The sequence below is a fragment of the Cricetulus griseus genome, chromosome 3 (genome assembly GCF_003668045.3).
Source record: "Cricetulus griseus strain 17A/GY chromosome 3, alternate assembly CriGri-PICRH-1.0, whole genome shotgun sequence".
Taxonomy (NCBI): domain Eukaryota; kingdom Metazoa; phylum Chordata; class Mammalia; order Rodentia; family Cricetidae; genus Cricetulus; species Cricetulus griseus.
In genome coordinates, this window is record NC_048596.1 from 282,335,147 (window position 1) to 282,362,711 (window position 27,565).

General features: G+C 39.0%; 1 protein-coding gene across 1 annotated transcript in view; it reads right to left on the reverse strand.

The window, feature by feature from the left end:
• The window catches only part of Cntnap3c (contactin associated protein like 3C), a 142,513-nt gene that overhangs the window by 104,078 nt on the left and 10,870 nt on the right, over nucleotides 1–27,565 (reverse strand). The window contains exon 2 of the mRNA XM_027409612.2: nucleotides 18,422–18,615. Coding sequence (XP_027265413.1) covers nucleotides 18,422–18,547 — 126 coding nt within the window. The 5' untranslated portion in view covers nucleotides 18,548–18,615. The remainder of the gene's footprint in view (nucleotides 1–18,421; nucleotides 18,616–27,565) is intronic.

Sequence of the window (27,565 nt, forward strand, 5' to 3'; positions counted from 1 at the left end):
GTATATATAAGGAGGTCAGACAACTAGCCCAAGTTCATAGATCTGGAAGTGGCAGGTCCAAGTAGAATTTATATCCACATCCAACTTCTTGCTGTATCATCATTCATCTGACATGTTCGCTGAGGTAAAACTCTTTCCTAATTGATTAACATTCTAGAGGGTCTTGAGTTGATAGCAGATGTAGTTATAAGAAATCTATGAAAAGACATAGCATTCCTGAGGAGGTAGTGTGTATGTCAGTGCTTCTAACTGGCCTTTGTCCTCTAACACATTAGCTGGGGTATCTGATTCAGGCACACCTACTATACCAAAACTCCATGGAATCTGGCTAGTACAGTGCAACACAGTGAAAGAAGTTAGAGAAAACAGGACACAAAAGAATGAGAGAAGGGAAGAAAAATAGAGAAGAGTGACTACCCATAGTAAATACTGCAGCTCTGGCAAGAAGGAACTCCTTAACTAAAAACATGGTCCCATGGTACCCTTGGCAACCAGAAGTATCAGGCACTGATTGCCTCAGGTATCACATAAAAGGCTGGTGAAGGAATGGAACAGATTCCTGAGAGCAAATTCAGATGTACCTAGAGCTTCCCCAGTCTGACCATAGCACACATGAATAGTTTCCTTTAAGAAAAATAAAAGTTCATAACATATTTTGTCTTAGATCTTGAAGAATTTAACGTGAAGAAAAGTCTCATGAAACCAAATATTCTAAATAGAAAAGTACATAATATGTATAATAGTCCATATGGGAATTCAGCATATGGTTCAAGTATTTGTATACAGGAAGTTAATGAGATATAATAGTGCTAATTCTTCTATTTCAGGGTGCTTAATTGATAATTGTCACCTCTGGCATATAATCACTTTTTATCTCAATTTCCTTAATTAACAAATTAGCAACATGATTCTGAATCAAGGGTGGAAAAACCACATGAATGGAAACTTATTGACCATTTTAGGTTTTATTATTCTGGAAGGAAAGGGTGAGAAATACATGGTCAGAGTAATTTTGTGTTAAATTCTTGAACACTTTGTAGCAATCATTGCAAACTTACTGACAAGCCTTTCCTGAGTGTGAATATATTTTTCTTCTCCTTCACAACTTTGACTAATGAAGCTTTTGCAGAGAAGAGTACAATAGCTACCTGGAGATCTCTTTCCAATGCTCAAGTAATTTCTTTTTCTCTCTCTTAAAAAGAAAATGACATTGTTCCAGCCTCCGAAAGAAAGACAAACTGTAGGGAGTAACCCTAGCCCCGCCCAATAGTCCTGAGGCAGGTACCAGGTGGACCTGGGGACTCGCCCATAAGGGCGGGGTGAAGGAAAGCCGGGATGACGTAAAGGGGACTTCTTAAGAGCGGCACGGGAACCGCGCGCTCGCTCTTTGTTCTGGCTGCGCTGGCTGGGTTCTTAACCTAGCTCTGGCCTGTGTTTCACCCGGCTGTGCTTGGAATAAAGAGACTTTAATCCAATATCTGGCGCCCAACGATAAACGAACCTGAAGAGCCAACGAGCACCCGGAAAATCCAGTGAGTTTCCCCCGTGCGTGAGGGGCTTACCACCCCCCACCACCCCCCACCACCTTTCCCGGGCTCCTGACTCCTGCCGCGGGTCCTTGGATTCGCCCCCTTCCAGCGGGTGCCGCAGGCCGCGGCTCAGACGCGAACAGCGGCGCCCGCGCCCGCAGGAGACCCGGCCTGGCTTTGTCTGGCCATCCGGCTACCTGTATGCGCTTAGGGCCTGAACGCATTGCTCCTGCGCACAAAGAGGAGGGTTTTCAGCTTTCATTTACAGGGAAAGCACCCCTGTTCCCACTTGCCTGTCTACACCTGCTGCCTCCGTCTGCGACCAGACCCTGGCAGGGTAAGTCTTTCAACTCTAGCCGTGGGCACAGCCACCCGCCTGAAGCAAATACCCACAGGTAAGTTCTAAAAAGTTTCTTAGCGGCAAAAGCAGAATTCTGTGAGTCAGATCCTACTCTAGATAGACGCGCTGCGCCACCTGCTGGCCGGCACGTGGTTACTACAACGGGAAATGAATTTACCAATAGATATGGTTACATTTCCCCTAAAGCTAAATAAGTATAATATCTCTTATGCTTACATGCATTCACTGCTGGAGGAGCAGGCTGACTTACAAAATATGGGCTTACATGTTTTGTTAGCTGTGACTTTCTTGATTCACGTGTCGTTGTTCCTCAAGAATAGAAGGAAGGTTGATATCTCTACCCACTTGCAGGACATACAAGCCTTACGTAGCCAAGCTCTAAATGAATCAAAACTTACCTATTCATCGATTATTGAGCTGTTAGAACAAAAACTGGACGATGGGCTCCGTTCAATGTTCTATAAGATACAGACAGATCTATCTACTACTCAAGCTGAAATGCAGCATATTTATAACAACATAAAAATGGACAGATGCTCCATCGAGTCTTTAAAGGCCGATCGGGCAAAGGACCGTGATGAGATTCAGGATGTTATTCAGCACATTTATAACAACATAAAGATAGACAGATGCTCCTTCGAGTCTTTAAAGGCCGATCGGGCAAAGGACCGTGATGAGATTCAGGATGTTATTCAGCACATTTATAACAACATAAAAATAGACAGATGCTCCATCTTAGAGTCTTTACAAGCCGATCGGGCAAAGGATCGTGATGAGACTCAGGAACTTATTCAGACCTTACAAGCTAAACAGACTAAAGACCATGAGGAACTGACATCTAGTTTGGGAATGCTGCAGGCTAAACAGACTAAAGACCATGAGGAACTGACATCTAGTTTGGGAATGCTGCAGGCTAAACAGACTAAAGACCATGAGGAACTGACATCTAGTTTGGGAATGCTGCACGCTAAACAGACTAAAGACCATGAGGAACTGACATCTAGTTTGGAAATAATGCAAGCTAAACAGACTAAAGATCATGAGGAACTGACATCTAGCTTGGGAATAATTCAAACAAAACAAACTACAGACCATGATGCCTTAATGGCTAAGCAGGCAGCAGACTGTGAATCGCTAGAGATGGCATGCAGCCGCTTAGAAACTCAGCTAGGCTCTCTCTCCTATTCCTTTGTCACTAAGGTACAAGAGACCCAGAATAGGCTTCAACAATCAGATAATGCCACTAAGTCAATAGCTGGGAAATGTGAGAGGGACTATAATGAAATTAGAACTGAGCTTCAAAGATTACAGGAGGAGTTACAAACCAGGGTGGTCAAACTGGAAATGTCTACCGAGTTAATGGCAGAGATTAATCGCAATCTTGATTCTAAATTTCAATCTTTGGATGGCTATTTCCAGGCCACCCAAATGTTAGCTAGGGATGAACGTATTACTCGTCTAGAAAATCTTACAGGAGAATTGTCGAAGCAAATCGAGGATTCCGCATCACGCCTTGAATCCTTAATGGTGGATGAGATTAAAGCCTCGCGTGACGAAATTCTGACCCGGCTGACATACCTTGAACAAGAAGACACTGACTCACTTCGATCCGAGATGCACAATTCGAGAAGGTATTTCAATCACCCTAAAGCGGTTACACACACACCTTTAGTATACCCGGCCATGGTGGTGGACAAGCAATCATCTAAAAAACACTCCCAGGGGCAGACAGCATATACGTGGCAACCAACCCAATTAAAGGATCTTAGGCATATTAAGGAATCGGTTGTCTCGTATGGTCTTCATAGCCCATACGTAAAACAGCTGTTGCATTCTTGGGCCACTTTTAACAGGGTGACGCCCGCAGATTGGGTGGGCTTGGCATCGGCTGTCCTCGATAATTCCTGCTTAATTGAATGGAGAGCATTATTCAGGGAAGAAGCTGGAATCTTAGAACGACAAGCCGCCAGGGACGGAGTTGATGCACCTCTCCAAAAAATCCTAGGAGAAGGCATTTATTCTGACCCACAGATTCAGGCTGAATATGACGACCATACACTGTCCCTATGCAGAACAGCAGCATTAAATGCATGGGACAAGGTTCGTGAATCAGGAGAACAGCTAGAAGCTTTTACAAAAATAGAACAGGGACAAACAGAACCATTTAAAGACTTCTTAGACAGATTGACCAGAGCAGTAGACAAACAGGTAACAGATCTAACAATAAGACATCCAATTGTGTATAGTTTAGCTTATCACAATACAAACCCAATGTGCAAAAGAATACTTTTGCCTCTAAAGATCAGATCAGCTCCACTAGAAGAATGGGTTTTGCATACTGCCCATATTGACTGTAACATACAAGATACTAAAATCTGGGCAGAAGAAGCTGTCCCAAGAGGCTTCAATAAACAACAGGAGATTAGAAGAGATAGCAACAGAAGGACTTGGGAAGGAAGAGCACCTTACAGGGGCTCACACAGGTACCGTGAGGCCAGTGCTCATCGCCACCTTGACCCAGAGCCTCGCATAGGAAGAGCACGCTCTGGAAGTCCATGGAGGCGTCAGGAGAATAGATGTTTCAGCTGTGGTAAGATAGGACATACAAAGAAAAATTGTAGACAGAGAAATTCACGCGACAGGTCGTTGCCCTCTGGATTATGTAGGAGATGTGGTAAGGGCAAACACTGGACTAATGAATGCAGATCAACTAGGGATTTTCAGGGAAAATTATTGGCGCCGGGAAACTCGGAAAGGGGCCTCGAGCAGGCCCCGAGAACAGTTCGATCATTCCCAGTAACAGTGGAAGACAATCTGTCACAAGACAAATAGATAATTCCTTGCCTATGGTGGAAAATGATATTGCTCTAGAGGGTAGTTTAAATAGTGATGAAGAATCACATGTGACTAATGAAAATGACAAACGCGTATTTTGGCAAGCTTCTATTAATGATAAAAGGCCTCAGTTACAAATTAAAATTCAAAATAAAGTTATGTCTGGTCTGGTGGACACTGGAGCTGATGTGACTATTATCACTCAGAAATGTTGGCCTAAGAATTGGCCACTTAAAGAGGCCAATGTACAATTTTTAGGAATTGGAACTCTATCTAGGGTCCGGCGGAGTGTTAACTCGATGGTTTGTATTGGACCGGAAGGACAAAAAGGAATATTGAAACCTTACGTAGCAGATATTGCTATAAATTTATGGGGTCGTGATTTATTACAACAGTGGAATACTCAAATTAACATCCCTCCAGTGTCGGGTACGAATTCTAGACAACCGCGGGATAGTAGAAAAGATCGGGTAAGATGCCATGGAAAATGGTTACCAACTATCCGGGCTGTACAGACATTAAATACAAATGACAGGCCTTTAGAGGAACCAAAGGCCCTGCCATTAAAATGGCTTACAGACGAACCGGTCTGGATAGGGCAATGGCCTTTGACCTCTGAAAAGCTAGAGGCTCTAGAAAAGTTAGTACAGGAACAGCTAGAGGCTGGTCACATAGAACAATCTACCAGCCCTTGGAATTCTCCTGTATTTGTCATCAAGAAGAAGTCAGGTAACTGGAGAATGCTGACAGACCTGAGAGCCATAAATAAGGTAATTCAGCCTATGGGCGCTCTACAGCCTGGAATGCCATTGCCTTCCTTAATACCTAAAGGATGGCCGATCATAGTAATTGACCTTAAAGACTGCTTTTTCACTATACCATTACAAGAAAGTGATAGAGAAAAGTTTGCATTTACGGTGCCAACTCTTAATAACTCACAACCAGTTCGGAGATACCAATGGAAAGTTTTACCTCAGGGGATGCTAAACAGCCCTACCTTGTGTCAACAATTTGTACAACAACCTTTGGAAATAATTCGTAAACAATTTCCACAATCTCTTGTTTATCATTATATGGATGATATTCTTTTAGCAGATTCTAATGAGGAAACTTTAGAACGTATGTTTACTATGGTGAAGGAGGTTCTGCCTAGATGGGGTTTACAAATTGCCCCAGAAAAGATACAAAGAGGAGATTCTATTAACTATTTAGGATATAAGATAGACTTACAAAGAATCAGACCTCAAAAGGTACAAATTAGAAGGGACCGTTATCAAACTCTTAACAGTCTTCAGAAGCTACTAGGAGAAATATCTCAATTACAGACGATCATTGGTGTGGAAGGACATGACTTAAAGCATTTAAAAATGGCACTAAAAGGTGATAAGGACTTAAACAGTCCACGAATATTATCGGCTGAAGCAGAAAAAGAGCTACAATGGGTAGAAAACAGAATATTGGATGCGCATGTAGATCGGATAAACCTTGATCTAGATTGCATTCTGGTCATCTTGCCATCCAGAGAATACCCTTCTGGGATTCTGATGCAGAGGGAAGACACTATATTGGAATGGATATTCTTGCCACATAAGCAGAACAAAAAGTTAAAGACGTATATAGAAAAGATTTCTGATTTGATTTTAAAGGGCAAATTAAGACTTCGTCAGTTGACTGGGAAAGACCCAGCAGAGATTATAGTACCCTTAACTAATGATGAGATTTCCTCCCTATGGAAGGATAATGAATATTGGCAAATAGCTCTCACTGACTTTTTGGGAACAATTAGTAACAACTATCCCAAAACCGACAGAATTAAATTCATAAAAAAGACGGTTTGGATTCTTCCACGCATTGTAAGACAAACTCCCATTTCTGGAGTTCTTACCTTCTACACTGATGCTAACAAAACAGGTAAGGCTGGTTATAAAGCAGGTGAGGTAAGTAAAGTAGTTCAAAGTCCATATACATCTATACAGAAAGCAGAATTATATGCAATTCTTATGGTGCTCATGGATTTTACAGAACCTCTTAATATAGTTACTGATTCCCAATATGCAGAAAGAGTCGTCTTACACATAGAGACTGCAGAATTTGTCCCTGATAACACTGAACTAACCTCGTTGTTCTTGCAGTTACAGGAAACAATCAGAAACAGAAGTAACCCACTGTACATTACGCATATCAGATCCCATACAGGTCTGCCAGGCCCACTGGCACAAGGCAATGATGAGATCGATCGTTTATTGATTGGCACTGTGCTAGAAGCCTCGGAATTTCATAAAAAGCATCATGTAAATAGCAGGGGTTTAAAGAAGGACTTCTCCATCACTTGGCAACAAGCCAAGGAGATAGTGAGAAACTGTCCTACTTGTTCCTTTTATAACCAAACTCCACTGCCAGCGGGATGTAATCCTAAAGGCCTTCGGAGGAATGAGATCTGGCAAATGGATGTTTTTCACTTTACAGAATTTGGAAATTTGAAATATGTGCATCATACCATTGACACATTCTCAGGTTTCCAATGGGCTACTGCTCTCAACTCTGAAAAGGCTGATTCCGTTATTACACACCTACTGGAGGTGATGGCAGTTATGGGCATACCGGCGCAGATAAAAACTGACAATGCTCCAGCATATGTCTCCACAAAAATGGAACAGTTTTTCAAATATTATAACATTAAGCATGTCACAGGTATACCACACAACCCTACAGGACAAGCAGTCGTCGAAAGGTCTAACAGGACACTTAAGGAGATGCTCCATAGGCAAGCTGGTAAGTCAAAACCCCCCAAACATAGGTTACATAATGCCTTATTAACGCTAAACTTTCTTAATGCCAATGACAGTGGGCAGACAGCTGCGAAAAGACACTGGACTACGGAAAAAACAGCTGAACTAAACCAACCAGTGTATTACAAAGATGTGCTGACCTCGGTATGGAAACCTAGACATGTATTACGTTGGGGTAGGGGTTTTGCATTTGTCTCCACAGGAGAAGAAAATCTTTGGATACCATCAAAATTGATCAAGATTCGAGTTGAAGGAGACAACCCCCTCGACAAGAATGACTGACAGGTATTTTCTGAGGAACTGCCCTCTATAAGTCAAAGGACATTACATGTATAGATACTCAAGGAAAGAACGTAGCTATAACCATCGAACAAAAGGAACGTGATATACGGTAAAAATTTACAGCTGTCTCTCGAATAACTCTATGTCTATTTATTTCCTGGTCCCTATTCAACTAAATCGAGACTGGATTTAGAGTTGGGTTTGGCTTTCCTACTCTAAAATCCAAGTATGTTATTTAACAACATTTAAAAGTTTCTGTGTTATATCAAGAAGCCAATTGCTATAATACAGAATATATAAAGAATAAGAGGACTATCTTTGTTTTTCTTGGCTTTTCTTTTACACCCTCTCAGAATCGTTGTTAGTCAAGGTTCATCAAGGTACCTTTTCCAGTACACATACATAAACAAGCGAACATTTCTCTGATGACACTTATGTTTGAGTCCCATACAGCCATCAAGACCCATCCTGACAGCAATCCCTACATGCTCCGGAAAAGGAATTGGACTACACCTTCCTGACTACACTGGATTCAACTCACTCCGTTTCGACTGACACTCCAACCAGAACCTCGAGTGACGACTTCAATCAAGTTGAGGATTTCAACGTAGATCTTCAATCAAACAAATCATCTAACATGGACTAGATATAACTCACTAGAGACTTTCCCTGTACTGGCATTTTTTTTTCCACAGGGCCCCCACATGACCATCTTCGTCCCGTTTCAGCAGGAAGTAACCTAGAAGATGCTACGCCCCCGTTCCCCATTATTGTGTATTAGGGTAGTGTAAGCCTAGTTAAGAATGACTTTCTTATTGTTTAGAGTTGGGATTGGAAGAAGGTGTTCAAGTTAGACACTTTTTCCACATGACGTTAAGACTTAGCTAGAATAGACATAGGATGTATCATAGCAGATTATTGTATATTCTTGTATTCCACCCTTATGATTGTTAGTTTTGGATATTTTACACTATTAAGTTTTAATCCTCTCTTAGACTAAAAGGGGAATTGTAGGGAGTAACCCTAGCCCCGCCCAATAGTCCTGAGGCAGGTACCAGGTGGACCTGGGGACTCGCCCATAAGGGCGGGGTGAAGGAAAGCCGGGATGACGTAAAGGGGACTTCTTAAGAGCGGCACGGGAACCGCGCGCTCGCTCTTTGTTCTGGCTGCGCTGGCTGGGTTCTTAACCTAGCTCTGGCCTGTGTTTCACCCGGCTGTGCTTGGAATAAAGAGACTTTAATCCAATAACAAACCATCTGATTTGAATGACTAATAAAGACATTAAGTAGTACAAAATAAGAGATAGAGTTCAAATCCCAAACATACTTTCAGTTTTAACTGATTTCTTCTTACATTGTTTCTGAAGTTCACTGGTGATTTCTCTAAGGCCCACCTTTTATTTTCATGGTCACAGCTACTTCAGAAGAGTTGGCTTATCACTTGAATGTTTTCCAAAAGATGCTATTTCTTTGCACCCAACATTTACTGCATGACAGCATTTTAAAAATATGCGTTGTCACCCTTGAGACAGCGTCTCATTAGGTAGCCCAGACTGGACTCTAACTCTCAACCCTTCTACCTTAATTTTTCAAGTCCTAGGATTACAAGTTTATACCACCAGAAGGAATAATATTTTAATACTATAAAGACAACATTTTAGGCCAGGCTTGTTGATATATGCCTTTAATGTAAAGCAAGTGTATCTCTGTGAGTTCAAGGCCAGCCTAGTCTATACAATGAGCTCTAGGCCAGCCAAGGATTCGTGCACACACAACCTTCCCTCCTTGTGTGTGTGTGTGTGTGTGTGTGTGTGTGTGTGTGTGTGTGTGTGTGTGTGTTTTGTGTGTGAATCCCAGGCAATGCCCCAGGGCCCTTGCCTAACTCCACTCATGTAGCCTGCTGTCAATTTTGAGAGTACTGCTCTCTGATTAGTACTACCATTTCAGTCTAAAGTTAGCTTGCTTCTTTTGCAAATCTCTGTGAATCCTTATTTAAAATCTCTGAGGAGAATGCTAAGAATCTGAAAACACCTGGCCTAGATCCTCACCAACTGTGTAGGGGAAGCTGTAGCCATGCCTGCTTAGGGGTGTGCCTGACCACGCCTGCAAGGGCGTGGCCAGGGTGATGTAGAGTGAGAGGTGGTCAGGTGGCTGGTCGCTTTCAGCTTGCTGTGCAGACTGCTGCCCACCGGCTGGCTAGGTCGCTCTGTAAGTAAGGCTTTTCCCTATTAAAATCCCTTGTATTTCTACCTGGCTCTGTATTGGTAATTTCCCACATTATAACTTTAATGCCAAGTTCCCCAGTCTGGCTCCCTTAGACACCAACTCATTCTGTAATTGGGGCAAGTAGACAAAGCCTGTTTGTTTGTAGGTTTTATTTTTGTTTTGTTTTTGCCTTTCTTGTTATTATTTGGGCAAAATATTGATACTGATCTCAGAGAGCTTGTGAGGATTAAAATTTAAATAATAGTATTCTCCAAGTACTCTGGAGATGCTGATGCCATACTTACACTATGAAATTTTCCTTTAAATAAGTTTTTTTAAACCTGACCCCTATGCTGAGTAGTAGTACCCTTGATACCATGATAACATAGGTTTAGAATACTCTGTTTTCTTGTAAAATACCTTAACCAATGACTAACTATGAAAGTCCTTAGCAACAGAGCACCTAGAAGTGTTCTAGTGTGTTTCAGTCTGTGGTGAGGTAGTCTCTCATTGCTTTCATTTTCTTTTCTCCAGGCTGTCAGCAGGGCAGAAGACCATTTCATACATCTATAAGCAACTTTCTTCATGTGGATAACCAGGAATTTTCTCCTTTTCATGCTATACTTCATCTTTGTCTATCAGTGAACAAAGGGTGCTTGGTTGGTCAGGAAATTAAATGTCACATATATCAGAGTTCTACTTCCCATTCCTAGATTGATATCCCCTGGTAACATTTGTTTCAATAAACCTAATTTATTACTGACTTCACTGTGATCTGGGTTTTGTGTTTTGCTTGCAGTTACTTACCCATTGCAATATGACATATGCAAATGTTCTTCTCAGATCGCCTAGTGCTGTCTCTGAGGACATTTTATTTTAGAATTTTTAACTATATGAGATATGTTTTGATATAATGAGAGAAGCATCCAGCATTAGTTTCTCTGTTTTTCCTAGGTAGCTACCTAGTTATCTCAATATTATTTATTAGATAGCTCATTTTTCTTTTATTTAAAATGTGGTCATTTGTGCTTGGTTCATTGGCATGTTTTTCTCCTCCACCGATCTTTTTATTGATTTATCTAGAATTGACAAGGAGTGCTGTTATATTGTGTGAAATGGTCTTTTGAGGTGTTGAAGCATTTTCTTCTCTCAACATCCTTCTCAGACTTGTTTTTACCTGTATACCATTCATACATTTCAGCACTCTGTGTGCTAGTTTTTATTTTTCTAGATATTTAAAATTTTCCTTTATATTTCTTTGACCTTTGGTTGTTCAGGCATGCATTAATTTTCATGTGTTTTTTGGTATTTCTCTTATTTTTGATTTAAGGAAAGGTATTTGATAGGATTTCAGAATTCTTAAATTTACTGTCTTATGCTGTGACACATATGATCAATTCTAAAGTGTTCTTTGTGTTCAGGTGACACTGTATATTTTGCTGTTTTTTAATTAATAACCTGTGGTGATATATTGTTTATAATTTAAGAAAGCCACTAGAGGTCAAAATGTAAAGCTAGCCACATCCATAGAGTCAAGTGGTGGTGGTACACACCTTTAATCCCAAGACTGAGGAGACAGAGGCAGACAGATTCCTGTCAATTCAAGGCTACACTGAGATACATGAAATTGATCCAGTCTAAAAGAGAAACTGCTCATACAAAGGTGATCTCAGCACTTGGGATCACAGGCCTTTCATCCCAGCACTAGGAAGGTGGTGACTGGAGTGACACAGCTGGGTGAAGAAAGGAAATATAAGGCAGGAGGAGGCAGAAACTCAGAGGACTACAGTCTGAGGCTTGGTGGACAGCATTGTACTATGAGAATTCATGGAGACAGGATCACTCATTTTGGTCTGAGAAAGAGGTAAGAGCTAGTGGCCTAGCTGCTTCACTTTTCTGATCTTCAGCTTGAACACCAATATCTGTCTCTGGGTTTGTATTGTGTTACAATAGCCCTTAGAATGAAAATGTGATTTAAGTCTGATTTTCCCCATTGCTTATTTGTCTGGATGAGATATCAGTTGCTAACAGTGGAGTATTAAGAGTGGGCTTCTTAATATTTATAAGAGTGTTACTTCCCTTCCCTTTGGTCTATTAATATTAAATACTTTAAGTTTAGATAATATTTTAGAAGCTGTTGATGAATAATCTCTTTATCATAATATAATGCCATTATTTGTCTTGTAATAGTTTTTTTTTACTTCAAGTGTATTTTCTCTGATACAAATACAGCTATGCCTACTCTCACTTGTTTCCCATTTAAATGGAATACTGTTTTTCCATCTTTTCACTTTTTTGTTGTTGTTTTTTCGAGACAGGGTTTATCTGTGTATCTTTAGAGCCTATCCTGGCACTCGCTCTGGAGACCAGGCTGGCCTTGAACTCACAGAGATCCACCTGCCTCTGCCTCCCGAGTGCTGGGATTAAAGGTGTGAGTCACCAACGCCCGGCCTTTTCACTTTTAATATGTTTACTTGAAGGCAATAGTGTCTCCTTCTTGTGTGACACTATTTCTTGGAAGATATGAGCAAACATCTATTTACCTCCGATAGGAAACCAAAACTAGACTAAAGTGAGGACACCACCCAAGCACATTTACAATGGATTTTATTTATTTTGTTACAGGAGGAACAGAGTGACTCAAAGCTGTATCACCAAAGCCTCCACAGCATGGGTGACAGCTCACAGAAACTGGAAACCTGGAAATCACTGCTCAACACAGCTCAACAGAGTCTAGAGAGTCCTTTCCAGGCATCTCAGTCAGTCTGTGCCTCTTCTAGGCAGCTCAGTTTGTCTAAGTGTGTCTCTCATCAGTCTTTACAGCTTATATATGCTTGGGGAGCATTAATGACTTTCTAATAGTCCACACTGTAATACTTCTTCAAATGCTTGAGGAGGGAGAAGTCTGGCGTATTTGGTCAGTTTCAGGGACTTCCTGGAACCTTTTGGTTGTTTACTTCCTGAATTTAAGGAGCTTATCTGAAGGATGGAATGTTTTACTTCCTAGAACACCTCTTTTCTCTTCTGTTGCTGATCTCTTTGTGATGAGGACCTTTTCTCTAGCACTTTTTGTTTTGGTTTTTTGAGACAGGGTTTCTCTGTGGTTTTGGAGACTGTGTATTGTGTACTGTAGCCATGCAATGTTCCAGGTAAGGATTGGTTGCTGGGCTATTGTGGAGATGTGATGAAAGCCTCTCAGTTTCCATGTGGCCTTTGGAGATGTGTGTCTGACAGATCTTCTGAAGAATGTTGACTTGACAGAATATACTGACAGGCAGAATGTGGGTGGAAAGGAATGGATGTTGGGTTTGATCCTAAGGTTTGGGGCTCAAGTGACTGGTACATGTTGTGAAATTTCCTAAGGGGAAGAAATGTGGGGTTGATAGATTTGGTATGGAGAAGTTGTAGAAGGAAACAAATCATTTATTAACATTCTAATTGTCTAGTTGACATCCAAAGAGAAGTAGAGTATGATACTCAAAGGAGCCACTTGAACCAGTTTCAGGACTAGATAATAGCCCAAATACATATATCACAGCCTGTAGCAAATCTCAAAATGAAAGAAATAGTTATCTATTTCCTTATAGGATTTTTAAGTTTTCACAGAACAAGTAAGCAGGGACACAGGGAAGAGGACATGTCAACAAGTCAATATTTTTAACCTAAGTACTCTGGTTTGTAGAATGTTTTTGAATACTCTTATCATGGTACATTTCACTAGCCATGGTACACTGGATTTTCAAACTTATTTTTAACTCCTTGATCCTGAACATTTGTTTTTATTAGGCTACTTGTACTACTTCCATTACTACTGAAAAATACTTGTCATTTGTGATAGTTAATATTGTTTGTTAACTTGACATATTAAGAATCACCTAGAAAACAAGCCTCTTGTCACACCTGTGAGGGATTACCTAGATTAAATTGACTGATGCAAAAGACCTCGTAGTTTGGGTGGCACTATTCAATGGCGATGATCCTACAATAAATAGAGAAACAATCTCTCTGCTTCCTGACTGTGAATAAAATGTTACTAACCACCTCAAAATCCTCCACCATGATGATCTGTACTCTCCAACTGCCATTCAAAACAAACCCTTTTTCCCATAAGCTGTTTTATGTTTATGACAGCAAGAAAACATGTGAGTAATATATTGGCCTTTTCCAGAAAATAATCTTGAAACAGTTTTATGCCTTTATCAGTTTTGTATGTCCTCATCTTTCATTCATCCTTGTGAATTTGTTTGACTAACAAGACACTTTAATATTCTGTAACAGCCTGGGTGATCCTTGGTGATCCCAGGTGCAGATTTTAAATACTGTAACATGTGAGGATGTTTACTTTAATACCAAATGAGCCTGAGTCACTGTCTGTTATTCAGAAAAGACTTGTTCTTTCCTATTCAAGTAGCAGAGTTTCTCTCTTTGGAGCACAAATTTTATTACTTGAGATTTTCTATAAATGTGGAATTTGTTCTAGTTTTCTTGAATATTACATATTATAAACACAGTGTAACCTTTGAAGTAGCCAATGTAAGGAATATAGTAAGAATAAAGATTGATATGGTTATCTATTCAGATAAGCAATGTCAGTACATGTTATGACAGACATAGTATCACTTGTCAAAGCCTTTGTATATCATTTGTTTCAGATTCAGAGTTTTCTCAGATTTTAGAAAGAGCATACAATGCATACATTATCACTATTATTTTAAATAAATATATGGATATTCACATTAAACAAACTAAATAAAAATGTTAATAACTCCAAAGTAAGTATGCTCAAATTTTTACCTTTGTGCATAAATACATTTTAAAAGATAATTTCTAAATCAATAGTGTCAACATTTTAGGTATTAAAATAATCTCATCAAGTTAACTTATTTTTAGTTCTAGCCACTCCTAACTAAAATGAATGCTTAGATAGAGGGAAGACATTTCCTATAAGCAGTTTATTATGTCAGCATCAATGAAGAGACTAGAGAGGTGCCAAAATCAGCTTGAAAAAGTAGCAGTGATAGAAAGGACAAATTCCATCAATATGACTGATCTGTAACCAACATAGGCATGTGGAGAATATCCCTGAACTATTATGCTTGTTACTTCACTTGCTAGAAGGAAGGACAAGTAAAAGCAAACTTCCCTGAAATGTTGATATAGAAACTCACGTATCTGTTGAATATTTTATGATCCCAATTTAAGACCTTTTCTATCTACAATCATATAACTTTGCTCAAAGCCCTCCCATTCCCCAATCTTGGTCTGACCACACACCTCATATCTAAATCCTTGCATTGGGTCTTATGCATTAGTCACACACTTGTTCACATCACTTCACCTTTCTGGGATGCCTTCATTAACTACTTTCTAATACTCCACACTGTGACACTTTCTTCAAGACTCATACAAGACCCACTTTGCTCACAAGTCTCTGGAGTCTGTTTTGTTACAGATAATATCTGAGTTGTTTTATAGGTTCCATATCTTCAGTGGCACTAACATTTTGCTCAACATACAAAATTCTGTGCAGTGAGTCAAAGCAGGAACTGAATTCACTAATGTGTTTCCCAATTACAGCAAAAGGATGAAGAAGATATAAAAACTAAGTTCTATCTTCAAATACCACTTTAGCTTAACAATAGAGGAGAGCCCTTGTTTTCATTCAAATAAGTCCAAAAGATGGGCAAAGTCATCTTTCTTTGTGGTTAGTCTTTCCATGTGGTTATTCAAGAAATGCAACGTTGAAGGTGATATACCTTCAAATCACTGATTCAGCAAATGTTTCAAGATATATAATCTCTATAAGGACAAGTTAAGCTTAGTGATTTTTTAAGTTTCCTAAAGATGGGATTGCAAAGTGCAACTAGACAGCTATACTGCTGGAAGCCAGAGATTAAAAAAATCAGTGTTTTAGTTTCATTTTATTTTTGATCCTGACAAAAAGCAACTTGATGGGGGAAGTACTTCTGTGTATGTTTATCTTATTGATTGTTTAATAAAGTTCTGTTTGGGCAATGAAACAGTAAGTTAGACAGGACTAGGAGTCAAAGAGGCTTCTGGGAAATGTAGTAGAGAAGTGGTGATCCAGGCCGGAAGTGATGTAGCAAGGAGACTCATATTTGAGCAAGGAGAAATAAGAAGTGTCCCTTTTCCCCTTTGCCTCCTCCAGTGGTAGGATGTGAGCCACCGGCAAGGAGCGATGCCAATAAGGTGTCCGATAAGTCTTATAAAATATATAGATTTATGATAATTAAGACTGAGCTAACAGATGAGAATCCTAGTCATTAGCCAAGCAGCATTTGAACCCAATACAAGTCTCTCTGTGTATTAATTTGGGCCCTAACTCAGGCGGGCAGCTGGCGTAAAGCGCACATGTGCTGGTGGGGCTCGGGAGGCTTTTGGTGGAAAGATTTATCATAACAGCAACTTATAGGAGAAAGGGTTTATTTTTTATCTCACTTTAGATTTTACTCCAGGATAGAAGAAAGTCCAGGTAGAAGGAACTTAAAACACTTCATTATATCACATTCAAAGTCAAGAGCAGAAAGAAATGGATACATGTATGCTTGCTTACTTGCTTGTATTCAGCTAAATTTCTTCACTCTTATATACTTCAGGATAATCTGCCTAAGGAATGGCACCTACAATATGCTGAATCTGAATCTTTCACAACTATCTTAAAACAATTCTCCACAGATACATTCATAAGGCCAACCCATTGTAGACAACTCCTCATCAACTCTTGTTCTTACAGACTTCATTTTAACTGGTCACATCCTTAAAGCCCTATTTTCCAATAAAAAGTGCCAAATCTGAGGTGCTACAAGTTAGGAATTCAGTATATCTGTTTGAGGGAGGGGGACTGCTGTTTTACCATGCATAGAAATGATACATGGATGAAAGACTCTGCCAAGACACTCAGAAGAAGCTCATACCAGGATGGTGCATCAAAAAATAAGTCATTGTTCTAGTGATAGAGACACACTCTTACATGGGATGAAACTGGAGAGTTGTACCTGTTGTTACTTTCTCATAAGAACCATACCCTTTCATTGTTTTCCATAGGCATATAACCTTCTAGAGTTAAAGGGTAAAAAGCAAATGATGTTGTCATTGGACAGCAGGACAGAAAGCTTCCTGTTGAACTATGATGCTGAACAACAGAATCACACATGATCCTACCATCACTTATACTTTCTTTGACAGGGAAGAAGAAAGTCAAATTACAAATGCTGTGCAAAGTTCATATGATCCATCTTTTTTGCAGTATCACTTTTATGAGGAAGTTGTCACCAACATTTTAAATATCATCAGTTAGTGTAAAGTGAGACTGAAAACACTTTTGAGTATTTCCAAATACAATTTAATATATGTATCTTTAAAAATTAAATGCATTTACAATATTCACACATTTAAAAGAACTGATTCACTAAAGAGAATTGAGAATAGAACCAAAGCCAGAAATAATAACATCACTACTCTGAAGAAATCTAAATTATTACAGCTGATCTTGCTGAGATCAGTACACTATAGATTATTCAATGCAATGTACTCCATAGAAAAAAAAAAAAACCAAAACCAAAACCAAAATAACACATGATTCTCTAAGTTCAAAGTCCATTTCCGGAACTTGTCAAGCATGAATTGTTCCTTGATTAAATTCTAAATTTTCAGTGTCTTTTAGAAGAATGAGATTGAATGATAAACAAAAAAAGAATGCATTCAATATAATAAAGCAAAGTAATACAGATGCTGTTAAACAAGAGAAAATAAATTATATGTGACTTACATTATTCTTAAACTTCCATACTACCTAAGGACATAATATCAACAGGACCTTTCAATGTTTTCTTAAAATGTACATCTTAATTTCAGTTGGAAAGTATTTTTAAAGAAATCCTTAAGAGTCTGTTACTCAGGAGATGTTTAGTTTATAATTATCTCTTCTTATTCTGAGAGTTGTCTTTTCACCTGTTTATTGTTGTGCAGAACTGTTTTAGGTTGATACCATCTTGTATGTTTAATTCTGCTTTTGTTGCTTATGCTTTTGAGCTCTTATCAAAAAATCTTTTCACTGGTCGTTGGTGGCGCATGCCTTTAATCCCAGCACTCGGGAGGCAGAGGCAGTCAGATCACTGTGAGTTTGAGGCCTGCATGGTCTCCAGATTGAGTGCCAGGATATGCTCCAAAGCTACACAGAGAAACCCTGTCTCAAAAAAACAAAAAATAAAAAATAAAAATAAAAAATCTTTTCTTAGGTTAATGTTTTAATTTAGTTAACACACAGTGCATACGTACCTCAAAACATAAAGTTTTCCTCCATAAATACGTGCAATGGTTACATATCAGCTGAAAACACTGTTTTGCTAACAGCATGCAGCAACATATAGCAATTATTATCACTACTATCATCAGACATACCCAGATGCTTTCTTCTTGCTGATACTGCTTCCAGTGCCTTCTGCCATCACTGAACATCAGGAGGTAGCTGGTCACCCAGTTAGAACTCCCATATCCCCCCTGGGTGGCCACAGCCGTGACCTCCATTCGCTCTCCAAGGTCAATCTGCAGCCATTGATACTCATTTGACACAAGGGGTGTCCATCCACCAGCTCCTTTTTGAAACAACAAAAAAGTAGCAAAATAGTATAAAATGATGAAATTACTGAAGGTATATATGAAGAGGGATTGAAAACTATAGTAAATTTAAGATGGTCATAGATTCTCATTAGAAACAAGAGGCAGAAGAATTGCTTGCAAATAAATGAGTTCTCCATTGCTTTCATAATTGGCTAGATGACCCCTGACACCCTAGTACAGCTTTCCCTTGAGTGTAGAAAGTGCTCAATGTGACATAGGAGACTAATCATTTCTGTCACTTCTGGAGATTGATGTGTTCAACAGCCAGTGTGCCAGTGCAGGACTTGCCCTTTGCCAAGTAATTAGAAACTAAATACCTATAACAGGAAGTACAGTGCTGTGCATTATATAAACAAAAGTACTTACACAATAATTAAAACAGACATTTAGAAGAATCATCAAGGATGGAGGGGTGGTTTTCCTTGTGAGAAGCCATAGGTAAGATTCCTAGCATTATGAACAATGAAAATTAGAAACAAAGTAACATGTACTGACACACATGCTTCAGTGCCTGAGTGAAATTATGTTGGGAAGCCATGGATTTCTCTCACATTTTATATTGTTTCATCAACAGCACAAATTAATTTTTGACGAGCTCTTGCTTTCCTAAAGACTGGTCTGGGGACTGTGGCAGGAATGCCAAGCTCTGCCACTGTTTTATTCTTACATGATCTCATGTTTTGCCTGCTGCTTTTCCACTTTAAATTTCAGAGCTCTGAGGAAACAATTAAGTTCTGCCATGTGTATTACAATTTAAAACAAGGGAAGGAAGAGAAATGGGAACTACAAAACTTAGATCATTTTCTGAGAAAGTTAACAGATGTTTCTATGCAATTTACTTCCCCCCAAAAGCATCCAATAGTTTGACCTTATACCTATTTTCTTAATGAAAATAATAAAAGTTGATTTACATACATTTAAAATATCATTTAAAAAATCTGTCCCTCTTTATTTTATTACCCTGCAAAGCACAATTCATTCAATTTATTAATCACTTTATGTTCTTTGATAATGTATCACTGGCTGAATTAAGTTTTTACTTTATAAGTTTTCTGCCTGCAAGTTATCTGTATATGCTTTAGGTTAGACAGTCTCATGTTGCTACCTGGAAGGTGTGTGTGAAAGGAAAAAAACTGATATGAAACCCCTCCATGGAAGCAGATAGATAGAGAGAGAGAGAGAGAGAGAGAGAGAGAGAGGAGGAGAAAAGAGAGAGAAGAGAGAAGAGAGAAGAGAGAAGAGAGAAGAGAGAAGAGAGAAGAGAGAAGAGAACCTATGGAAGGCAGTGGTGTCCTAGAGTGTGTGTTGACTTTGTCATGGTGGAACTATATGGGAAGTGTCCTAGTTAGGGGTACTACTGCTGTGATAAAAACACCATGACCATGATGGGGAGGAAAGGGTTTATTTGGCTTATACTTCTGAGTCATACTCCATCACTGAAGGAAGTAAGGACAGGAATTCAAACAGGGCATAAACTTGGTGGAAGGAGCTGAAGCAAAAGCCATGGAGAGGTGCTGCTTACTGGTTTGCTCTTCACAGCTTTCTCAGTCTGCTTTCTTATAGATTCCAGAACCACCAACCCAGGGATGGTACCATTCAAATGGACTAAGCCTTCCCACATTTATCTCTAATTAAGAAAATGCCATGCAGGCCTGGTTATAGCCAAATCTTATGGAAACATTTTCCCAACTAAGGCTCCCTCTTCTCTGATGATTCTAACTTGTGTCAAATTGACATAAAACTAGCCAACACAGGAAAGATTGTTGATAGAGGTATTTCACTAGGGGTGGGCTTTGAAGTTTCAAAAGCCCATTTCATTACCATTCTCCTATTTTCCCTTTCCCTTTCTCTCTGTCTCTGCCTCATAATGTCCCATACATTATAGAGAGTTTGCTTCATTGCCACCATCATCCTACACCTTATACCACATATGATGAGTAATAGGGTCAAGAGATACCCAAGGCCATAAAATGTAAGCAAGCTAAGTAAATGTTAAGACAAACACTATTAAGGGCTCTGATCAACAAATAACTAAATCTCTTTATTGGGAAGCATAGAACTTCCCTTTAAGAAAATTGTTTCAATAGCTGACCTGAACAAGGGGGAGATCATGGACCCAAGACTTATGGCTAGGAGGCCAGCATGGGACTGATCCAGACCCCCTGAAGGTGGGTGTCAGTAAGGAGGCCTCAACAATCTATGGGGCTTCTGGTAGTAAATCAATATTTATTCCAGGGATATGAATAGACTTTGGGAGCCCATTCCACATGGAGGGATGATCTCTCAGCCTGGACACATGGGGGAGGGCCTAGGCCTTGCCCTGGATGATATGGCAGACTTTGGGGGTCCCCTGTAGGGGAAGCTGTAGCCACGCCTACTTAGGGGCTGGTTACAGGTGTGCCTGACCACGCCCTCCCAAGCTTGCGTAGGGTGACTGCGTTTTCGCTTTCGGTTTCTCTTTTGGGCTTGCATACAGACTGCTGCCACACCGGCTGGCTAGGTCGCTCTGTAAGTAAAGCTTTTCCCTATTAAATACCCTTATATTTCTACCTGACTCCGTATTGGTAATTTCCCACTATAGTCCCCCATGGAGGGCCTCACCCTCCCTGGAGTGCAGAGGGGGTAATAGGGTGGGGGATTGGTAGGGGGGGAAGGAGGGGAGAGGGATCTGGGATTGACATGTGAAGCAGGCTTGTTTCCAATTTAAATAAAAAATGGTATAAAATAAAATAAAAAGAAAATTGTTTCAAATGGAGTTTTTTCTAAATGTGTACTATTTCCACATAAAACCTTAAATCATGGAAGAAATATTAATTATTCAGAAACTACCTGAGATAAGAGGAAGGAAGGGAGACAGACAAACATGTGGTAGGGTACCACAATGACTGAATTCCACTATGGTCATAAGTTTTTCTATGTAAGGAACATGAGCTCAACTAGAAATTATCTCCTCTTTTCCCACATCTGAGATTTATAGATTCTTAAAATTACAATCTTTTTGCTAATAGCCTTTTTTGAAGGGAATTATAATGCGTCCTTTATATCTGGTTTCAATTAGAAAAAGCTTAGTTCTAAGTAAACACACTTGTGCACACACGAACACTGATGTACACACATACAGATACATATATGCAAGTGTGTATTAGAGCATTTTCATATACTTCAGTCTTTTGACTATATTTCTTCAAGTAAAAAAACAAACAACAGAAATCTTGCTTTAGAAACTATCTTTTTTTCCCATTTACATTTAGCTTTGTTTCCTCCAGCCTTTTTAAGCTGAACAGAGAAGGTTCAACGTCCCAAAGCTGTGTTGATTAGGAAGACTGCACCCGAAGCTCAGACCTCAGTATATATGCCTTGATTTATGCAGTTTATTTCATTACAAAATAGATCTGCATCCTCTAATATTTTTGAAAATGAACAAAAGTAAGTGGGATAATATATAAAAGAGCTGATAATAGACTTACCATTAACACATAATTATATTAAATTTAAGTGGTAAGACTCTCTAATGAAATGATATCAAATTAGATAGTAAATGAAGTTGTAACTATATATTGACTATAAAAAACACACTGTGAATATAAGAGCTCAAATAGGCTGTTTATCATTGTAACACTAGTCTAAAGAAGAGTTGTATTGGTTTTATTAGGTAGAGTGTAGCAAGAATTACCAAAGATAATATAAAGTCTTAGTCTACAAAGAAAATGATATCTGCTTACCAAGAGGGAACAATAATTCTAAACATGTATACACTTACTAACAGCTTCAAATCTAACCTGATAAAATTGAAATAGACCTATTGTGTTGGTTTGAATAAAATTGGCCCTATAGACTCATACAGTTGCATTATTTTCCCCCATATGGTAGAACTTTTAGGGAATGATTAGGAGATATGGCCTTGTTGGAGAAAGTGTTTTAAAAAGCCATGCCATCCCCAGTAATCTCAGTCTCTCTTCCCCCTCTCCGTTTCTCTCTCTGTCCTTCTCCCCTGCTCCCGTTCTACCTCATACTTGTAGGCCAGGTATAAGCTCTGAACTGCTGCTCCAGTGCCATGACTATTTGCCTGTTACCATGGTCCCTGCCATCAAAGTCATGGACTCTGACCCTCTAGAATCATGAGCACTCAAATTAAATTCTTTCTTCTATGAATTGCCTTGGTCATAGTGTTTTGTCATGGCAATAAGTAACTAAGAAACCAATCCAGGATTGTAAAGCAAACAGTTTCCACTTCATCCTAGTGTGTTGTTTGTGACAGGCCTGACCATGCTACTCTTTGGAGAAATGTGGAAGGTTTTGGGATTTTGGACTGGAAAAGTGGTTAAATGCTGTAAGCAGGGATCAATGAACTATTCTAGTAGGAACTTGGAAGGCAGATGCTGACAGTAATGTGGGCAGTCCATTAAGCTCTGCTTACAACATTCAACCACTTTTCTAGCCCAAAGTTACAAAGTCTCCCATATTCTTCCAAAGAATATCATGGTCCTGGTAATATATGAATGATAATGTATATTATGTGGCATTGTTTGTTGGTACTATACAATTTGCTTTTTCATTTTAATTTCTCAAAGATTCTCTTTTGTTTCAGAAGAAGCTTTGGAATTTTAAACAGTCATGAAACTGTGAAATGCTATGCGGACTTTCAGATTGAATTAAATGTGTTTTTTCATTATGATTATAAGCCCATGAGGCCAAAGAGTGGAATGTTTGAACAAGAATGGTCCCCATAGACTCATATATTTGAATTCTGGTTTCCAATTGGTGGAACTATTCAGGAAGGATTAGAAGGTAAGGACTTGTTTGAAGAGATGTGTCAGTAGGAGTGAGCTTGGAGGTTTCAAAAGCCTCCTTTATTCTCAGTTAGCACCCCAAAACACACCACAACTCCTGCTTGTGGATCAGATGTAAGCTCTCTGCTACTTCTCCAGTGCCTGTTGCCTGCCTTTTCCCATGATGGCCACAGAGATTCTACTACCCTCTGGAACTGTGAACCTTAAACTAAGTGCTTTATTTTATAAATTTCCTTGGTCATCATTTTTTTCTCACAGCAATAGAAAAGTAACTAAGAAACCAATCCAGGATTGTAAAGTAAACTCTTAGTTATCATTTTATCCTGAATTTTTTTGTAGGTCTAGTGTCATTCACCTCTGTGTTTTTGAAATGCATAATCCAGGAAGACTAGGGTAGGAGCACATACATTGCGAAGTGGAAGTTGTCAATACAATGGCCAGTATTGCATCCACACGCTTTTGAAAATCTCTGTAACGTCTTTGCTAAGTATTACCTGACAGATGAATTATTATGTGCATTACTGAACTCTTTTGAATAGGAAGATCAAGTGACAGAAAGAAGACTATGAGAGAATGTGGTGGCAGTCCTGAAAATAGTATGAGGAGATTTCTAAGATAGTAATTCACAAGCAGAATGGACAGTTAAGGATGTAAAGACATCATGGGTCATTTTTTATACTGTTTAAGATTATATTGCTATATACACTTAGATGTTCATTGCTCTTATTCATACTAGAAAGAAGTCTAGAGAAATCCACATCAATACCAAAACAGATAAACACAGGGCTGATTTAGATGTAGCTAGAGATACCCAGAACAAATGAATCTGTTGTTTGGTTCTATTCTATTTTTCTTCATATTACTTACTCCACTTACCTGTTTTGACTATTTATTTTATTAACAAAATGACAAAATGCTTACCTTTCTCTTATTTAATGCCACCAATATAACAGAAAACTTCATTGGGATGAAATGCTTAGAAATAACAATTTCAGTGAATAATAAATTAGCCATTTGGATGTATGGATTGTTCAATCAGCTAATAGTCTTCAGTCTACCTTCTTTCAAAAATATTTACATTTCCCCTAAGGATTATAATATAGTTAAACTAACCACCATTTGTTAAATTGCTTTGAAGGTCTTATATGAGGGGAGTGTGGTGGTGCTGTGCTGAGATGGATGATTGGAATTTCTAATAGTTAATCATCATATACTAGAAGAAAAGATTTAAGGGTCATTTTTTCCAATGTAAGGTAATATAATTTTAAGTTATGATGCTAAGTTTCTACTAGGACTTAATAATTTCTTTTAAATTGTGTGTGTGTGTGTGTGTGTGTGTGTGTGTGTGTGTGTGTGTGTGTGTATTTGCATTTGCATTTGAGTACAGATGTCCAGAAAGGCTAGAGGTATTGCATCTCCTTGGAGTTGGAGTTACAGGCTATTGTAAGTTACTTGATATGGGTTCTAGGAAACGAATTTGGTTCCTCTGTCAAAGCAGTACATGCTATTAGTCACCGAGCATTCTCTACAGACATGCAGTTATACTTTCTAACATAAGAAATATTTTTAATATCCAATGACCTTATAAATACTCAGAACCATGTTTTAAAGTTATTGTAGTAGAGGGAATGACAGCCAATGTGTCTTCACTTGCTTTGTATTTGCAATGCATTGTATGCATTTCTGAATTATCTTTATTCAATGAAATTAATTTTTGTACACCAATGCTGACTTCCATTCTAATCTGAACACCTGACTCTGGCTGGACTCTTTCATCATAATCCATGGCTGTTGGTATATAAAGCTTTCCTGAGTCACTAATAAAGTATTGCTTCTAGCTACAAATGAGAGACAATGCAAGCACTTACTGGAGATATGTACTTGCATCAGTCTAGCCAGTGTCAAGTTGCTTTTGGCAAGAGTATCCATTTCATTTTAACTCCTGCCCTTTCATTTCACACTGACATAGGAAGGTGCATGACTACAGTCTCCTATCAAATGCTACTGAGCCAATCTATACATTCTTAAAATCAAATATACAATAAAGTGAAATGCTTTTAGTATTTACCCAAAGTTACAGAACCAATAAATAAAAGTAAGATTGAAAAAAGCACAACAGCAAAATAGCCATATGATTCTAAGTTTTTTTCCACCTCATAAAGGGTAGAGTGCAGAGGTGAGCTGCTTCGGTCCCTGCCTTGGGCCCAACTTCTGCATTCCCACTCTGGGAACTCCCGCCCTGGGGTCTGCAGGCAGGTCGACTCAGCCACTAAGGACCAAGCAACCCAGAGTCTGCTGACATCTCTGTGCTAGTCCTGCTCTAACCCACCTGGAAAGCAAGTGCCTCAGACCTGCCTGCACCCACCTTGAGACCCATCAGAGTATCAGAGCCAATTGCACCCACCGGAAGAGAACACTGGACCCATACACACCAGGAAAGAAAGTGACACCAACTGCACCCAATGGAAGAAAAGATGGGAAAACAACAATATAAGAACACATCCAACAACAGAAAAACCAATATGACAACACCAGAGTCTAGGGACTCTACACCAACAAGACCTGAACATCCCAACACAGATGAAGCAGAAGAGAGCAACCTAAAAATCAACTTCAGGCAGATGATAGAGACCCGAAGAGAGGAAATCAGAAAATCCTTCAGAGAAATGGAAGAAAAGACAAACCAAAAGATGCAAGAAATCAAGGAAAGCCAAAGAAATGCAATTAAACAGATGAAAGAAACAGTTCAGGACCTGAAAACTGAAATAGAGACAATAAAGAAAACACAACCTGAGGGAATGCTGGAAGTGGAAAAGCTGAGTAAACAATCAGAAACCATAGATTCAAGCATACCCAACAAAATACAAGAGATGGAAGACAGAATCTCAGACACTGAAGACAAACTAGAGGAATTAAACTCATCAAGCAAAGAAAATCTGAAATCTAACAAATCCATAACACAAAATATCCAGGAAATGTGGGACACTGTGAAAAGACCAAAACTAAGGATAATAGGTATAGAAGAAGGTGAAGTAACCCAACTCAAATGTGCAGAAAACATATTCAACAAAATCATAGAAGTAAACTTTCCCAACCTAAAGAGAGACATGCCAATGAAAATCCAAGAAGCCTATAGAACACCAAATGGAGTGGACCACAAAAGAAAGTTGCCTCGTCACATAATAATTAAAACACCAAATGTACAGAATAAGGAAAAAATATTAAGAGCAGCATGGGGAAAAGGCCAAGTAACATATAAAGGCAAACCTATCAGAATTATACCGGACTTCTCCATGGAAACTCTGAAAGCTAGAAGGACCTGGATAGATATTCTACCAACTCTAAGAGAACACGGATGCCAGCCCAGACTACTTTACCCAGCAAAGCTTTCAATCACTATGAATGGAGAAAACAAGATATTCCACGACAAAACCAGATTCAAACAATATGTAATCACTAATCCATCCCTACAGAAAGTACTGGAAGGAAAACTTCAACCTAAGGAAATTAACTACACTCACATAGACATAGGCAATAGATAATTCCACTCTACAAAAACACAAAATAAAATGCAGGGTAAATCCACATACAATACCACTATCAGCAACAAATCAAAAACAAACAAGAATAAACACTCAGTGGTCCTTAATTTCCCTCAATATTAATGGTCTTAACTCGCCTATAAAAAGTCACAGGCTAACAGATGAAGACAGAATCCATCCTTCTGCTGCATACAAGAAACACATCTCAAATTCAAAGACAGACATTACCTCAGAGTAAAGGGTTGGGATAAGATACTCCAATCAAATAGACCCAAGAAAAGAGCTGGGGTAGCTATCCTAGTATCTAACAGGTTAGACTTCAAACTAAAAACAATCAAAAGAGATGAAGAAGGTCATTTCATATTCATCACAGGAAAAATCCATCAGGAAGAAGTCTCAATTCTAAACATCTATGCCCCCAATACAAAGCACCAACATTTGTAAAAGAGACATTATTAAAACTCAAATCACAAATAAGGCCTCACACAGGTAGAGTAGGAGATTTCAACAACCCACTCTCACCACTGGACAGGACCACCAAACAGAAACTTAACAAAGAGACAAAGGAACTAACAGAAGTTATGACCCAATTG